Raw genomic sequence first — 18,147 nt, 5'->3', positions numbered from 1 at the left:
GAAGGTGGAGCCCTTTGAGGAACCTGGTTTGAAGGGCCCACTTTTAACTCCCTCTCTCGCAGGTAGTCAGGGCCCCAGCATGCTAATACCTCTTGTCTTTCAACATCCACTTCTGTCTCCGGGATTTCTCTTACTTTCTTATAAGCTCAGTGTGTGCTGCCCCTGTACTCGTTCTGTGCTGCCCTGAATTTCTAGGTGGTGTGTGGAATGGGAGCAGGGTCTTAAGTCACCCAGCGTAGTGCCAAGCATGAGGTCTTTAGATTAATGTTGCGGTGGGAGAGGGGGTACTAGAGAAGTTCACAAATAAAGCTTTCTGTTTTCTTGGCGAACTGGGGATGAGATTCCCTGCCATGCGATGGGAGAGGGGTGGGTCTGAGGTCTCCAGGTGACCGCGACAGTTAGTAACAACTGTGGGAGAGAAGCATAGCCAGAAGTCACCTCAAGGAGGGGTCAGCAGCGATCAGGGCCCCAACCTAAGTTGATTAGTAAGGTTTCAGAGTTCCACGATTGAAAATGGTAGTTAGAAACTGTCATTTAATGAAAGCCCCCTCTCCAGTCTATTCAGAAGTAAAATCATTTCTCTATGTGTCCGAGGGGACATGGGCTATGCTCCGCGACCCATGTGTGCCCGCGGTGGGCTGGGAGGAAAGCAACACTCCCTCGAATATGAAATCCTGCAGCACCTTCTGAATGAATGAGCTGAGGGCTCATTTCATTAGGTTTCATTTTTCTGGCACCTTCCCTCTCTTCTGTTCATGATTCTTGCTCCGCTGTTTCTTGAATACATTGTATTTCAAAGAAACCCCTCTTTAAGCATGATTTAGCCGGTGTTACGGTGGGGAAATCAAGAATGCTGCTTTGCCAAATAAGTCGTGTCCCTCTTGGGTTTTCAGTTCCTGCGATGATAACGTCCTATCCAAACACGACCCTGGCCACTCAGGGTCAGAAGAAAGAAATGAGTTGTGCAGCCCATGGTGAGAAACCCATCATAGTCCGCTGGGAGAAGGAAGACCGGATCATTAACCCTGAGATGGCCCGTTACCTCGTGTCCACCAAAGAGGTGGGAGAGGAGGTGATCTCTACTCTGCAGGTAAAACGCGGGGAACACAACAGATCAGAATCTAACTTCATCGGCAGGATAATCCTGCCCTTTCACCTAAGTGGGTGCTTGTGGGTGATAAACAGCAAATAATCTTTCAGGACTTATTTATGACGCACCATTTCTCTCCCTCTCCTTACAGCGACATTACTGAGTCACCTACAAAAATAGTGCTTGATCTTAAGTGTTAGGAAGAATAAAATGATGACAAGCATGCCAGGGAACCCAGCTGTAATTAAAAAAAAAAAAAATGGGAGAAATCGAGTCTCTTAATGACAGATAATCCTGGAGAAATGACCTCCTATGCTGTGCACCTGTTTTAACATCCTGCAGAAACAGAAATTAGATAGGCTTTATAAGGAAACATGTTTTGCTTTTTTGGGAAAAATCCAATATAAAACCTTCTGTCCTTCATAGAGGATCACAAAAGCTAGCAAAAAGTATTATAGTCCCTTATATTTTTTTAGTACTGTTGGTAATTAACTGAGTGGTGTTTTTAGTAGGGGGAGAAGGGACGCTGTAGCATCACATCTGGGAAAAAAGAAAGCCCTGTGTTTGACACGCTGAGATTGAGTCATGCGCAGGTCCAATCCTGGGGTCCTTCTAGAGAGAACTCTAATGAGGGTCCTGCAGGACCAAGCATTTACTGCAGGATTTACAGATCTGCTTCTCCGGGCACTAAAGGCACACCACGAGAAAAATAAATGCATATGTGGAATATACATCCACCTGACCATGGCATCCTACATAAATGACACATCCCATTTAATGAGCTGGAAGCTAGCATTGACAAGGTACATCGAACCTGTCCATCTACACCATCACAAGTGCAAGGAGATAATTTGCTCTCAGGGGTGTGTGTGTGTGTGTGCGCGCGCGCGTGTGTGTGTGTGTGCGCGCGTGTGTGTGTGTGTGCGTGCATGCACAGGGGCACGTGTTGGGGATGCAGGAAGGGTGGGAGTGGAGAGATTTTTACAGCCAAAAGCCCTTTTAGTTGTCCTCACTCCATGCTACTGGATAAGATGGATTTCTTTCTGCTTTACACATAGATTTTGCCAACTGTTAGAGAAGACTCTGGCTTCTTCTCCTGTCATGCTATCAATTCTTATGGGGAGGACCGTGGAATAATTCAGCTCACAGTGCAAGGTAGGAAGGAGACCGAACTGGGGGAAAACACTGCTTTTAGGACAGTAAGTGTATGCTCAGGCTCGGACCTCTGTGGTGGGCTCAGCTTTCTATGTAGCACCTCCTGATTCCCAGAAAATCTTGAATATGTTCAAAGTTGGTGTTAAAACAGTATTTTGCAGTACCCGTGACTGTGTCACAGTGCAGTCCCAAAACACAGGGAACAGAGTCCTGAAAGGAATTGGGCCAGATGACCCCGTAGTCCCATTGAAGGCACCCAGTGCAGGAGTGCACCTGCTTAGCTGAATGGTGGGAATCCTTGTGCTAGGCGATCCGAAGGAGAAGGAAAGGTTCACATTGGAAGCCAAAATATTTTTTGAGTTCTGGATTCCAAACCAGAAGAGTGACATTTAATCCACATCCCGCTTTGGCCCAGCCGTGCCATAAAAGCCTGCCAGATAGCCCTGCTGCAAACACCGGGCAGTTTGGGAAAGTGCAATTTCTCCTCCCCGAAATGGGATTAGGGAAAAAATGTTTCCTGGTAAAGGGGTCAGCCACCGTCAAAGGCTGACAAAGCTTTTCTGAGCCGAACTCAGCATTTCCACCGTGTCTTCTGTCTGAGCCGTGTTTGAACTAAGCCCAGGTTTTCCTGTCGATTGCGCAGAGCCCCCAGACCCTCCCGAAATTGAGATCAAAGACGTGAAAGCACGCACAATCACCCTCAGGTGGACCATGGGGTTTGACGGCAACAGCCCCATTACGGGCTACGATATTGAATGCAAAAATAAATCAGGTAAGTCCTTTATTTCCTCCAGCTTTATTTCTACTTCAAAAAGCCCTTTTCTTGTTCTCCTCGGTTATTCGTGATTACCTGTACGAATAAACCCCGCCTCAAGGAAACTCGGAGGGGGTCTCTATTTACCATTTTGTCTTTCCTTGCTCAGAGCACACCGCGTCTCCTTTGCGGGGTGGGGTCTGTGTGCAGGGGCCCGGCTCTGCCTCAGCCCTCCCTTCTTTCCCTCTGGACCCCAGGCTTGCTTCCCACCTGCCACCCTGGCGTTCTTGCTGCAGACCAGCAAGCGGCGTGTTATGTTTTCTGCCCCACCCCCACCCCCACCCCCTGCTGTCCTTCAAGTCCCATTTCCTCAGCCGGGGGGGGGGGCTGCTCTAGACAGGGACTTCTGACTAGAGCCTGGGTGTCGGCTGAGCTCGGAGTCTGTAGGCCCAGTTTCTGCAGAGACAGGAGAGCTGCTCCATGTGGAGATGCGCACTGATCCTGCAGGGAGGTTCCGGAAGAGCCGCAGGGACAGTCCAGGGGCACTTGCCTCTGCTCAGAGCATCACCTGCTTCCCTGGGGCCAGAGGGGCCATAAATAAAACAGACTCGGGGGTCAGGACCACAACAAGTGTGTCTGTTCTTCCCCTGAAAGTGCGGTGCTAGCGTCACTTGGAACTGCAGGATCCATCAGGCCGAGGGTAGAAGGCCACCAGCGTGGCCTCTGTTCAGGACTTTGTGTCTCATGAAAGAGAGGAGGACTCAGAGCAGCACCAGCATGTGTAGGGTTAACAGACCTCCCACGTAGCCTTATTTTGCACTTTCTGGGCACCGTACTTGACTTTGGTTCCCCGGTGGTGACCTACTCAGTATATTTGGGCGGAGGCGGTAGTGAGAAGGAAGCTCAGGCAGCTGGAGGCAGGCCCTGAGTGAGGGAGGTGTCAGGACCAGCATGCAAGGGAAGGGACAGGGAGTGGCAGGGGCTGGACGGCCGGCCGAGGGGGCAGTGTCCCAGCAGCGTGTGTGAACCTGCTTCACCCCCGGAACAGTGGTTTTAGCAAGAGCACTTGAGCCTTGCAGAATGCAGCTGCGTTTGGAATGCACAGAGGAGCGGCTCGTTTGCCCAGAGTCACGATGGAGTCCCAGCAGTGAGGCCACACAGCCTCGGGGCCTGCAGGAGCTCAGAGAGCGGAGCGCAGGGGCGGCCAGTGGCACGGTCCCCGGGGAGTGGGACAGCCGGCGCGGGGCGGAGGCAGGGGACGCAGGGACGGCGAGCTAGTGAAGACAGTGCTGGCCTAAACGGGACTCTGCGGGAGCTTCCCCGGGGCCAAAGGGAAGAGAGGACACCTGCCTTTGTTGTAGAGACGCAGGTCAGGAAGGAGCCAAGGAATTCCAAGTTCTGAGACACTCATCTTGAAGTCAAGGAAACACTTCTTAGGTGAGGCAAGCAGGTTCTAGCAGGGAATGGCCGGGACGCTGACCGTAACGTGGAGAACTCCAGAGACAGGCAGACGCACATCGTGGGGACAGTCCACAGAGTCCCAGGGCGGGGAGGCCCCCACCGTCTCTCTGGCTGAGCATAACTGCAGGGTGGCGGGCTTCTGTGCTCTTGGCAAGGGTGCCTGGGGGGTCTCTTGGGGGAGCGGTTCAGTGCCTCCCTGTCTTTGGGGGAACCGGTTGTTTCCAGGTGCTGGTTCCACAGCATCTGTGTGCCTTCACTGGCCCCTTGCTCTCAGCATTCCCCGCTGTGAAATGGGACACCACAGCATCTCCCTGGGACAGGAGTCCCTCAAAGGCCACAGGCTGCCCTTTGGCAAGACCACCCCCTTCCCTGGACCACGCGGTTCCCATGCTTACTCCCACCTGCTTCTTAGACCCCACCTCTCATGTCACCTCCACAAGGACGCATTCCTGCCCACACCCGAGGCCAGGCCTCCCGTCACGTGCTCCTACAGCATCATCTCCTTTCTTTCCTGGCTGGGCTGTCACAGGCGATCATACAGTTGTTTCTGTGATTATGGTTTTTTTTTTTTTTTTCCAAATTTATCAACATTTCCTTTTATTGCATCTGGATTTTGAGTCAAGTTAGAAAAGCTGTTCTCTACAGTTGGGCTATGAAAGAATCCACCCTGATTTCTACTTGTATGGTTTCTTTCTCTCGCTCCTACATTCAGATCTCTGATCCATTTGGACTTGATTCTTGTGTATTCTGGGAGACACGGGTCCAGTTTGATCTTTTCCCAGATGGAAATCTTGCTGCCCCAACATGACTTATTAAAAAGCCCACCTTTCCCCAGTGGTTTCAGATGCCAACTTTGTCACCGGCTAGCTTTCCTTGTGCTCCTCCATCATTTCTGGACTTTCTAGTCTATTCCATCGTTTTATCAGTCTATGACTGCATCAGCACCACACTGCGCTAATCGTGGAGGCTTCTTCTCATGTTCTAACTTCTGGCAGGGCTAGTCCGCCCTTCTGACTGCCTTTTGACGTTTTCTTAGCTTCCCATATGTGACCCTTAGGATCAACTGGTCTAGCTCCATAAAAACATTTTTGGCATTTTTTTATTGGGATTGCATCAACTTTGCTAACTAACTTAGGGAGAACTGACATTTTTATGATGCTGTCGTGGACTGAATTGCGTCCACCAAGAAGGTATGTCGAAGTTCTAACCACGGGTTCCGCAGAAGGGTACCGTCTTTGGAATAGGGCCATTATGGTTGTGACCGCGGATCCATGGGTCCTCTCCACTGGGCTGCAAGTTCCTGTGCCACGAGGCCTAGTTTTCCCCCAACCCATTCCTCCAACATGTAGCACAGCCCAGCACACTGGGGGCCCTCAGTGCATACTTGGTGAATACTCTTTAACAAGGGAGTGGCTTTAAAGCATGTCCCCAGTGTCTGGCACATAGCCAACGTCTTCTAAATGGTGGCTTAGAGTATCAGTCTGGCATGCACACATGCTTCTAAATCAAATGCCCCTAAAACTGTCTGTGCCCTCCACCTGAGAATCCTCAGCACCCCAGCACTCCGTGAAACTTCCCCAGAGGCAGGAACTCTGCTGTCTTGGGTCACATGCTCCTGGATCCCAGCACTCGGCACAATGCCTGCCACGTGAGGAGCACTCAGAAAATACTCAGGGCGTTTAATTTACCTGCGATCCAAATCTAAGAATCATCTTCACAGCACTTCCGAATTCTAAATTGAGCGGGTTCTACACAACCCACGTCGGAGAGCTCCTTATCTATGACCTGGCTGCAGTCAGAACCCATCCATGCTTCACACTGTCCTTCCACCGCACACAGGGCCGGGGCTGAGAGGTTCACACAGCCCTGGAGCGAGTCTAACCCAGTCTGAGTTAGAATCGGTTCCAGGAGAGTCACTGGGGAAGAGCCCATGGGACAGGTGGGTCTGACTCCATGACCTCACGTCACCAGCAGGGCCCTCCTGACCCTCCACTGCGTTCAGTTTGAAAGGCCTGGGCAGCAGGCGGTAATGGTATTCACTGCCATAAATATCACGTTAGTCTTTTCATGTATTAGTTTCTTCCTCGGTAAGTTTTGGGTATATAAAAAGGACAACTATAATTTAAGCTAATGCAACTTATAGGCTGAGTATATAGAAAACTGATCCTTGAAATCACAGCTTAAATGTCACTTCCTCCAGGAAGCCTTCCCCGATCACCCATTTTATAATGTGCCCCTTCCTCTATTCATATAGCATCCTGTCTGCCTTGGAACATTTAGTGGGCTTGTGGATGCTTACTGAATACCTGGATCCTCTACTGGGAAGATGTTTAACATCTGTCTCCCCTACTGGGAAGCTGTCCCTCTGAGGGTTCTTGTGACCCCTCAGGGCAGGGACAGTGTCTGAGGAGCCCTGTGCTACGACCCTGCATCCCCAACAGTGAACAGTCCACATATGAGACTTTTCATAAACATTTGTGAACTTGTTGACCCTCATCCTCTGTGTCAAGCAATGAAATCATACCCAAGACACTTTCCTTTACTCTTTGTTGATTTGCCAAGGACGTAAGGTATTGCTGTACTTGGCGTTTGTAACCGAGTGGGTCCCTGCAAGGGGCCACTCGGTCTGTGCTTGAACAGCTCCAACAATGGAAACTCCCTAGCCCCAGGAAAGCAGTTCTGCCTTGGGCCAGCCATGACTGTCACAAGTTCTTACATTTCATGCACCGAAACAGACCTTCCTGAATCCAGTGGCCCTCTTCCCACCCCTAAACCCTGTGGTCAAATGAGACCCCTTGCAGGATTTGAAGACAGAGGACTCTCCTGCTTTCCTGTTTGCCAGGAAAAATAAAACATCCCAAGTCCCTTTACTTGTATCTCCTATGACCACCCCCTGACCCTCTCAATCCGGTCCTGCCCGCATCATCGACTTTGCCTTGTGTGGCGTGGCTTTGGCTGCCACGTGACTTGGTTCCTAGCGAGTACTGCTTCTCCCTTCGATGGACACAAGAACCCCTTCGCCGCCCAATCCCAGCATCTCACCCCGTGTGTGCCTCCAGCTCCTCAGGCGCTTTGCGGCATCCCCTTCATCCCCTCTTTGGAAGACAGCCTGCCTTGTGCCCACATCCCCCCTTTTGGCCCTGTCTCCTTCCACACAGTGCCTCACAGATCGCCCAGGGGGCTCCAGTGCCTTGGGACCCGCTCTTGTCCTAGAACGTAACCATGCGGCCCAGGAAGCACACACTCTCTTATACAGCTAAGTGCCATCTTCCAGAGCCTTCTTTCTCGAGCCCCCCTTCCCCATCTCACCCTGAGACTATCTCCTCCATGGAGCAGATGGAGCAGAAGAGGCTTTCCCTATGCCCTGTGTCTCCCTTCTAGTAACCAGGGCAATAGGAGTGGTCCTTCCCCGAGCTGCCTCATAATTTTTAAACATTTAGAATCATTTTGTCTCCAGAACATCCTTCTGGTCACCCTCACTCCTCCTGGTCTTTGGCTTCTAACACTTCTTCAGATCAAATCTTCCCTTCTTATGTTTGTCCTTGGTGATCTGCCATCCCCCTGACTCGGGATGTCAGACCCCCAAGTGGGGGTCCCCAGTGAGCACCCAGTACAAGCACCCTGGTCCCTGTGGGCTCCCTCAGTCCTTTCCCACGGGGTTGTTGGGTATCTCAGAGGCAGGAATGTGAGTCTGAACTTCCCTCATCCTCTTCCTGCACCGGTCTCTCTGGGGCATGTCAGGGAACCCCGCCCACTGGTTCAGGGAACGCCCCTGACATCTCCTTTCTAAACCAGGGTCCAAGTCTGCTCTTGCACGGCTCTCATCACTTCCGTCCCTGCATACTCACAGGGGTTACAGTAATTCTGTTCCCCTCCCTTGCACTTGACTAAACTCGTGGTCAGTAAGCCAAGTCAAGCCTTGTCAGTCTGCCTCCCAACATACGAGATGTTCAGCAGATGTCTGGAAAATTGAAATCCAGTCTCATTAGGTGTCCCGCAGGGACTATGTGGAGGTCACATGCTACCAGAAAATGACCTTGAGCTTCAGGGTAACACAGGTGAGGTCAAACCCCGGCCGCACGTCATGCCAGCCATGTAACAGGCCTTCGTTTATTGACCTTCACGAGGAAAATAAAAATCCCTACCTCACCAGGATGTTGTAATAATTCATTCAGATAGAGCGCTCCAAACTCTAGCTGTGCATAGGAATGACCCAGAGAGAGGCTTTGTGAAGCGTGGTTTTCTGGGCACCGTTACGAAGTGATTCTGATTCAGTGGGTCTGAAAGCAGAGGTCACAAAACTCGGAGGTGTTTCCGACGTGCCCACGCATTTGGGGACCGCAGGAGTCATGTTTATAAAATGCCTAGCACAGGGCCAGGGGAGCAGATGCAACCCTGCAAACCCACTGTCTGCCCTGCTCTGGGAGCCGAACTCCACCGGCTACGACATGCAGATTTTTTTTCCCCCTCTGAGCTCCCCTTGGGTTCGCCCGGTGGCAAGCACAAAGAATGATTCAGACAAGGATCCTGGCAGCGACTGTGTTCTGTCAGGGGCCCCTCTTCTGCGGTCCCAGCCCTGTCTGGACTCCGGCAATGCTGCCCCTTCCCGTTGGCCCTCCTGACCCCAGAGGGAGCAGCTCCCCACTCTTGCTAGGTGCTGAGAATCTCTAGCCCAGCCCACACCTTGGTAAATAGTCCCCTTGTGAAGGATTTTCCAGTGTGAACTATAAGCCCTCCTCGACACCGTATTTGTTCTCTGCATCCGGAAAGCACTGTCCCCCTCCTCCACAGGGCAAGGACACCTGTGATACGTTCCCCCGACAATGTCATTTCTTGCCCTTCCTGTTCATGCCCTTCCCAGCACTCTCCGTGCATCCTCCAGCTCTTGGATTCCCAAGCATGCATTTCTGTTTGGGACTTACTCCCAAGTTTCTTTATTTTGTCTGTGATACGCCCTTCCCAGTTGTACTTGCATTTCCATCTGCATTTCCATCCTCCCAAGTGTCAAGATCGCTCTGTGATTGTTCATAATGCCCAGTGTTACATTTTCCAGCACACTTTGCTAATAATCCACATCCTGCCTGTCTGCACATCAGCATCTGTGATCAGAAACAGTATTTCCGATCCCTATCCTCTTTTCTTCTGGGTAGTCACGTCCTTGTTTTATTCCTCCTTTGATGCCGTATCATTTGCCAGAAGGTGTCTGGGGATTTAAGTAGGCTTTCTTCTCCTTCTCCATTCAGTTACTTTCAAATCCTCCAGGATAAAGCATTCTTTCTCATCTTCTTGATCTTTAGCTCAAAATCCTTCCTGTGTTGTTCTGAACCTTATTCTAATAATCATGATCATTGACATCATCTTTTTTTATCAAAGTGCAATAACTGCAGGAAAGAAGCTAAAAACACCACCCCTTCTTCAAGCACCTTGCACTTCCTGCCCTTTACCCCTTGCCTTGGCCACACCCCCATGGGCTCTTCGTGAGTTGATTGGCAGGAGGAGGAGGCGGTCAGTGGACATTACTACACCTCCTCGGGCCTCTTTGCTGTCTCCCAGACACAACCTCGGTGAAGATGGCCATGTCTTCATGGACCTGGCAGTTCCAGAAACCTCCCTGTGGCCCGGGGCAGAGCCAACAACCACTACAAGTACCTACTGGTTAGCCGCTTCTCTGCACCTTACAGAGCCTGAGGTTCCTCTCTTGTCCTAGATGTCTTCTCCAGAAGGTTTGGCTTTCTCCTTTTGGGACAGGGTCCATATTTATGTGTCAGTCCACTGGTCCTAAATCCCCCCCACTTCAGGGTCCTCTGTCGGATCACCTTCTTCTCCTCTTCTACTGTGTGATTTTTTTGTAGCATCTTCTTTTTCTATGTCAGTGTTTATCCACCTTCAATCTTCTTGACTCAAGTGATACTTTTCCTTTTAGGTGGAAGAGTCATTGTCAGTCTTTATTATGCTCTGTTCCCCGGTTAGTTACAGCATTCCAAGGCAGCCTGGAAGAGACACATTTTTGTACAAGTCCAGAAGACCTCTTAATATTTATGGCTACCTGTAGGCAGACCAGCCCTCTGAACTTCCATGCTCATCATGAACGTGGAAGGGGAAACGAACCCTCCCCAGGGCTCAGAGGTCTGTATGTTTGCCCTTTATGTATTCATCTGTTAAACATGCATTTATGATGCATCATCGGCTGGGCATCAGGCACTGTGCAAACACCGGGGACGTGGCAGTGGACATGGCAAGCATGGTGTCTGCTGCCACGGAGCTCAGAATCCAGCTGGGAACACAGAACCTCAGTGAGGTTCCTATACGGGTGGTGAGGGCCACCCAAGAGGACACCGGGGACTGTGGGGCTGTATAAGCCCCATCTCTGTGCACCACTTGAGGTTCTTGTTCTCCCACAACTGACAGCATCTCTTGACCCCTCAACCCCGGTTAGCAACCACCCAAACTCTTTCTGAAAGGAGAACCGTTTGCTCCTCATTGGTCGAAGCCCCAAACCCAGCAGGTACAAATTGTCACATATTCAATGATAACTCTTCCCATGAGGCCTGTGCTCTTGTGAAAATTTGCCGTGGTTGAAAATATTTCCCACAAGAAAGTATTTGAGACTAAGTGTTTATGCTGGAGACTGAGATTAGTTTTTACGTAAGTATTTCACGTTGACTGCTGTGCTTCTAGAACAGGAAGGATCTGACATGGCTAGGGGTTTCGCTGGTTTTCAAATACCTTTTAGAACCAGAGTTTTTGTTTTGTTTTGTTTTGTTTTTTGTGGGTGGGGGGCAGTGTCCAAACCATAATTCCTTTTACTATCTCATACAATGAGTGCCTTGATGTGGCCGTTTCCCAATTCACTGACACGCGCGCCTTCCTCCTTGATACCCACCAGTGCCTCAGACGTCCCCCCAGACCTTAACTGCCCACAGCCCTTGTCCCCCTTAACGTGGGTAATGAGTGTGCAGTGTCCCCCTCTGATGGCCAACCCACCAGCACGCTGGGAGCATTGCTTTGAGAATTCTCTTTGAGTTGTAACTATTCTTTCCTTCTTCCTTCCTGTGTGTGTGCGCGCGTGTGCGTGTGCATGTTTAATTCCTACTTGTGAACTTTCAGAAGGCAGAGAAAAAAAACTCACGTCTCTATCTCTTCTTTTTTGAAAAACAAAACCCAAAAGACTCCTGGGATTCTGCTCAGAGAACCAAAGATGTTTCCCCTCAGCTGAACTCGGCCACCATCATTGATATCCACCCTTCCTCCACCTACAGCATCCGCATGTACGCCAAGAACCGGATTGGCAAGAGCGAGCCCAGCAACGAGCTCTCCATCACCGCGGATGAGGCAGGTGCGTGTGAGCGGGCGAGGCCCATGTCTCGGAGCCCCGGAGCTGGCCCCCGGGGCTCACATGGCTAACACAGAATCAGGCCGTGGGCTGCGCCTGGTGGAGGCCTTTTGAAGAGTGCTCTCCATAGCACCACGCCCTGTTAAGAGACGCAGACGGCGCTCTGCCTCCTACTTTGAAGGCACTGTTCTTCCAACTTCGTTCAGGGTTCTCATATCCAAGAATTAAAACACAGACACAGGAGACTACCAGTCTGGTGATATTTTAAAGAGCTGGGCCATTTTTACATTTCCTCTGTTTGGATCATGGAATCCGGGTTGACAGGAGAACCATGAGTGTATGTCTTGCCCAAGGCCCTGTGCAATCCAGGTGTGAGTGGATGGCTTAACTAGGAAATGGCAAGAATATTCTGTGTGTGAGGAGTTGGGGGGACAGCGGTAGACGATATTTTATTGACTAGAAGTGTCAATATTTCTATAGTAAACTTTATTGTTCTTCCTATTCCAAAGAATTTCATATTCAGGGTTGAAAATTTAGAGGATAGAGATAAGCGTTTTGAAGAAGGCCAAACCGCTTCCCTAATCCCACCACCTAGGGCTACCTGTGGGTGTGGTGCTATCACTTACTGAATCGTTCATCACACACACGCACGCATGCATTCTCCCTCCAACACTCGCACTTGGCTACCAGGGGTGAACTGACCAATTTGTGGGGGTCTGAGCCATTAGGCAGTGTCAGTGAAGGCTGGCTGTCAACCCACATCCTGGCGGGAGAGGAGGAAGCCAGCTGCCACTGAGGTGCCCTGGGGAAGGAAAGGTAAGGATCCAGGCCTGGCTTATCTCTTAGGAGCCCCAAACCTGGCTTTTCTTTCCCTGCCAGAAATCAGAGCTAATCAGCCACTACGTACCGCTGCAGTGAAACTGGAAATTTAGACTCAGATCCCTTCCTCCACACCAGGTTTAATGTGATCATCCCCGAATGAGTGAGAGTCCACGAGAGGTTTGTTTCAGCTTTCAGCTGGGGAATTAGGGTTGTTCTTGACTTCCTTCCTTCCACCCCCTTCTCTTCGACCCTCGTTAATGGCATTCCAAAAAGTCACCACTCTTATATACCCCTTAAGTACTTGCCTACAATTCATAATGATATCTTCCACCATCTACTTCACAAATCCTATATTATTAGACATGTCTGTTTTTTTCTGTTTTTTATTACTATAAATGCCACTGTGATGAACATCCTCTGCGGTCTGTCTTTTGCCACTTAAGATTATTCTTAGGTTCAATTCCAAGTAGTAGGATTGCTGGACCAAAACAAATACAAACATTTCACTCTTCTGCTATGTGTAGTCAATACCATCCACAAGGAAGTGGGTTGAAATAGACAGTTCTTCCCGCACTGGGGATGAGCACTTCATTCTCCACCTGGGAACACATTGGTTCTTGAAAATTGTTTTTACGGGCGGGTGATAGGATAGCTTTATTCATGGGTGTCTGAGGATGAGCCATTTCTATTGCTTAGAAACTCTATGTGATTTCTCATCTGCAAAATGGACATAATGATGCCTTTCTCCTCCTCACCACAAACATACTGGATAATTGGGGGAAAGAAATGCAAGCTCTCAAGTACTTTGTATTTCTCAGAAACAAGTGAGAAATGAGTGTCAACGTGCTCCTGCAGAAATAGAATCGTATTTAAATATTTAAACAGCCCACGAACTTCCTGGGATTTCATCACGTTATATATTTAGGGAGGAGACGCTGCCCCCCAAATGTAATCTTGGACTCACTCCTCAAGCTTCTCCTCCTTCTTAACCCTTGCTCTGACTGCGCTCCATCTGGACATCCTGTTCAAGAGAACTGTATTTTCCGGTAGTGCCTCTGGTGGCTGCCTTCCAGATTGCCACCATGAACCCTGCCCGGTAGCCTTTTCTTGGGCTCTCGGTGGCCCCTGCTGCGGCTGACAGTTGCCATGGCAACGTCGCTCCCCAGCCTGGAGGCCAGGTGAAGAGCCACTCCCAGCCCGGCGCAGACCTGTGGTGCCATTCCCTGGGCTTTCTGCAGGCACCCTCTTGACTTCCAGGGCTGGCCTCTGGGATTCGACCTGCGCGCCGGCTGCTGGTGGCCCCACAGAGCCTCTCTGACTCACTATTCAGACGAGCTAGGGGAAAATGCAAGGAGGGGAGCAGCTAGAGCAAAGTGGAGCTCCAAAACAGGATTTGTCTTTGTCTTGGTGCATTGGTTTTGAGGCTGACATGAAGAAATCAGGTTTTCTTACTTGTGACTCACGGAGAAGGTAGGGCAACTGTCCTGGCCAAGGATCCCCTCATCAGAATTGCCTGCAGTGGCCATGGATTGCTGCCAACACTCCCCAGCAGGGATACCCAACGACACAGCTTTGGGGAGCTACTGTCATCTCAAGGTGACCTTTTCCCATCCTTATTGCCCACTTGCCTTAAGGCCATCTCTCAAGCAGACTATCTCTCTCTCAGATGGAAGCTCCTGGAAGCTGTAGACCCACTCATTTTTATGGTAATACAGTGCCCAAGTCTCAGGCGTGGGGGACATCTCTCAATACCCAGCTGAAAATGTGTCTGTGAAGTGGTTAGGTCTGGGTCTTCCCCGACCCCCTCTGCTTTGAAGCTGCACTCGACTTCCTGTGGCCCCTTCCTGCCCCCTGTCCTCTGCATGTGTGCCGTGCCCTCTGTCTGGAGGGTCTCCCTGGATGACATTAGTGCCTCCTCCCCCACTGCTAAGTAGGAATCCTTCTGACAATGGCCTTTGAGGCATGTCATCCTTTCTGCATGGACCTCAGGGTCCTGGGTGAGGCTGTGGCCCCCTCAACATGAGGGGCTACAGGCTGCTCCTGTTTCCTTCTTCATGTGTGTCCGGCACAAGGCAGATCTTTCATGGAAATCTCATGTGGGAGGAATCTTCATAAAGATGCCTCACTGGATTGTGTTAGAAGGGTGTGACAGTGATTCTGTGTGTGTGTGTGTGTGTGTGTGTAGAATGTATTTGCACTGAAATTTTGAAGGGTCTCATAAAGAAAGAAAAGTAGAGGAAGCCAAAAGGGAAGGGCTTTGGAAGGTGGAGGAAGAAGGCACACCCCGCTGGAGCTCTAAGCCTGCAGGAATCATCGGGGCCAGTAGCCTGAGATTCCCAGCCCTGTCCCGGTGGGCTGGGGCTGTCCCGGGTCACAAACTGCAGCCCACAGCACAGGAGGCCTGAGCATCTGTTTGGCTTGGGTCTGCCCTACTGTAGTGCAAATCGTTCGATTTAGGCACCAGTTTTTGAAATCGGGAAAATTCAGATCAAAATCCAAATTTTGAGTTCCTCCTGAGTGCCTGCTTGGCACCCATCAGCTGGAGCCAAGTATATAGAGGTTAACTTGAGGCTGGCCGTAGCTCCCCTCAATTAATCATCATCCCACCCTTCTTTCATTTAAGAGTTCAGCGAATTCCAGCCCATGGGCCAAATCCCCCCTACAACCCTCAAGCAAAGAATAGGGTTTACATTTTAAAAAGAAGACTATGTAACAGAGATCTCCCGTAGCCTACAAAGCCTAAATATTCACTATTTGGCCCTTTACATAAAAATTTTACAGATCCCTAACTTAGGTCTTGCCGTGGTGGGAATTTGGGTTTTGGATTCCTGTCATATATCCCATCCCAGAGCTTAGTGAAGAAGGAATCATACCATCTGCACAGCATCCTTACCTAATGTTGGAAAACAGCATTTTCCAACGCAACCACACCCAGGGCATTTTCTTTTCTTTTTTTTTTTTTTTTAAGATTTTTATTTATTTATTGAGAGAGATAGTGATAGAGAGAGAGCATGAGAGGGGGAGAGTCAGAGGGAGAGGCAGACTCCCCGCTGAGCAGGGAGCCCGATGCGGGACTCGATCCCGGGACTCCAGGATCATGACCTGAGCCGAAGGCAGTCGCTTAACCAACTGAGCCACCCAGGCGCCCCACCCAGGGCATTTTCGTGTGAAAGTGCATGGGGGTTTTATCATACACCCGATGCACTCGACACGAAGCAGGGTTCTCACTGTCCAGCACTCTCCTCCCGACTCCCCTCAGCAGCCCCTGACCCCTCAAAGAGGAGAAGGTGAGGGAGGAAGTGGAGACACTGTCAGGAGTCCACGGGATTAGATCCTAACGGACCAGAAATGCACTGACTCGCCAGGTTCCTTCAACCCCCAACAGCATGTCACATCCGCAGCTGACCCTCACCAAGACCAACTTCCCTATTAGCAGCTGTGCCCTGAAGGTCACATGTCGCCTAGCACCTCGGCCCGGGTTTGGGATGGCTGATCCCTTCACTGTTTTCATTATGAATCTGCCCCTAGAACCTGGAAGTTCGGTTACGCAGGAGCTCACTGAGAAACCACTGAGTTTTTTCAGATGCATCCGAGAGTGGAAAGTCAGGATTACGGAAGGGTCACCACATGGAGTCGTTGGGTTTCCCTTGGATCCAGCGCTAAATTAACAGCCCTTTGTACCAGTCCTGATCACATTCCAGAGTAGCAGCTCCAATCTAGAGGAAGCGTTGCCTCTGTGTGCTGAGCTGGGGGCGGAGGGGGAGAGGACGTGATGAGGGCTTAAGGAATAAAAGGCATCCACATGTAACAATAAATGTGAAGCGTGGTGCCCAGTAGGGCCCGGTGTGGCATCAACTGTGTTCCTCCAGGGGACGTCAAATGCACAGGGTCTGCCCCCCAGGAAGAATCAGGCACGCCCTGTGCCTGAGCCTTCAGCAATCTGCTTCCGTGGCCATCATTTTTCTCCAGCGTCCATTTAGAGACTTTGGAAATTAAACCAGAAAAATCACTGGATGCCTTGCCACTCCTTATTCATGCCCTATATACACTCACTGGCTAACCTAGAATGTTCTGGAATGTTTTGGAATGTTCCTCCCCCCCTCCCACAGCTCCTCAGGTGTTTGGTCAAATGGCATCTCTGTGAGTCCTACTCACTATTTAAAGTCCGACCCACGGCCCACTCTGGGACACTTGGCCCCCTCCCTCCCTCAACATTCTCCTTTGTAAAAATAGCATCACATCACCATCAACATAGCATATAATTTAAATTAAATTTAATTTAATTCTAATTTTAATAAAAAATAAAAAATAATGAAAATAAATGAAAAAATAAATAATAAAACATAGCATATAATTTACCAATTTATTTTGTTTAGATCTATTTTGGGTCCCTCCCACAAGGGCAGGAATAGTTGCCTGTTTGGTTCATTGCCATATCCCAACCACCAAGAGCAGTGTTTGGCACATAATAAGTGTTAAATAAATAAAGAGCTTAAATTAATAAGCTACTTACTTGATAAATAGCTATTACATGAAGTCATCTTTTTCCCGTCTAGGAGTCAACTGTTCTTTGTTCAATTTGATTTTTATCAAACATCGTCTTGGTCTCCTCTGCATAGCCAAGAGCATCATTCTCACCCCTGCTGCCTCCAGCAGAGGTAAACGTGTCTGTGGAGCCCACTTTTGTACCCTAGTCCTTGCTGACTTTTGCACCAGCGCATAGGAAGCCCTCATTAAATCCGCCAATAAGGGAACCAGAGATAGAAATTTGGGAGTGATTCCCACAGAGATGGTTCAGCCAGGCTAAATGACTGATTTGGTGCCAAGACTCTGCATTAAGCCAGGAGATGGCTTCGTGGAGGACAGGGTATTTCGAGGGGCAGAAGGGAGTGCTGAGGCTGGAGTCTTGTGTTCACCAATTGGAAGTGAGAGAGAGGACCATCCATGGAGACCATTCATTGAGAGTGACTGTCAGGGAAGCAGGAAACAGGAGAGGAGCAGGTTCAGGAGGTGAGGTGGGAATGCAGAGAGAGGGAAGCAAGAGCAGAGGTCTACGTGTCTGGCAGTTAGGAAGGGTCTGTCATCCCTGTGTCTTGAGCCAAAAAGAATTCATAAAAGTTGCCTTGCCTAGGAAGAGCATTAGGAACTGTACACACCATCTCCAATTATTACTGTTTCGTAGATCGAGCAGTTTGGGCTCCTGTAGAAATGCAGAGATTATTTATTTTGGAAAATCACATTCATTATTAATTCTTACCTCCTAGCCTTCTCCTCTTGCAAGAAAAAGCGACATATTCTGGTTTAAAAACAGAAGAAGAAACTATGCTTTCTATAGATAGTATAGCTTCAGTTCAAGAACATGTAAATAAATTCTTAAATGTCAGATGTCAACACAGTTTTTAAAGTTAGTTAAACAAGTGAGTACCTAATGGTTGATCTTGAATCCTTTCAGCTTTTGGGAATTCAGTCTGCCTTGGATTAAATTTTAGAGAATTTACAGAAATTGTTTGCCAGGAGATGAAGACCTATGGA

At 49.6% G+C, this 18,147-nt stretch overlaps 1 protein-coding gene across 1 annotated transcript in view; it reads left to right on the top strand.

The window, feature by feature from the left end:
* Positions 1-18,147, top strand: part of DSCAM (DS cell adhesion molecule) — a 482,198-nt gene that overhangs the window by 359,300 nt on the left and 104,751 nt on the right. The window contains exons 9-12 of the mRNA XM_081819866.1: positions 894-1,090; positions 2,149-2,245; positions 2,889-3,017; positions 11,629-11,796. Coding sequence (XP_081675992.1) covers positions 894-1,090; positions 2,149-2,245; positions 2,889-3,017; positions 11,629-11,796 — 591 coding nt within the window. The remainder of the gene's footprint in view (positions 1-893; positions 1,091-2,148; positions 2,246-2,888; positions 3,018-11,628; positions 11,797-18,147) is intronic.

Source organism: Leptonychotes weddellii, chromosome 1 (assembly GCF_054177405.1).
Source record: "Leptonychotes weddellii isolate Sample4059 chromosome 1, ASM5417740v2, whole genome shotgun sequence".
Classification (NCBI taxonomy): Eukaryota; Metazoa; Chordata; class Mammalia; order Carnivora; family Phocidae; genus Leptonychotes; species Leptonychotes weddellii.
The sequence above is the reverse complement of the archived record's forward strand: the minus strand, read 5'-3'. Positions and strand labels throughout refer to the sequence as shown.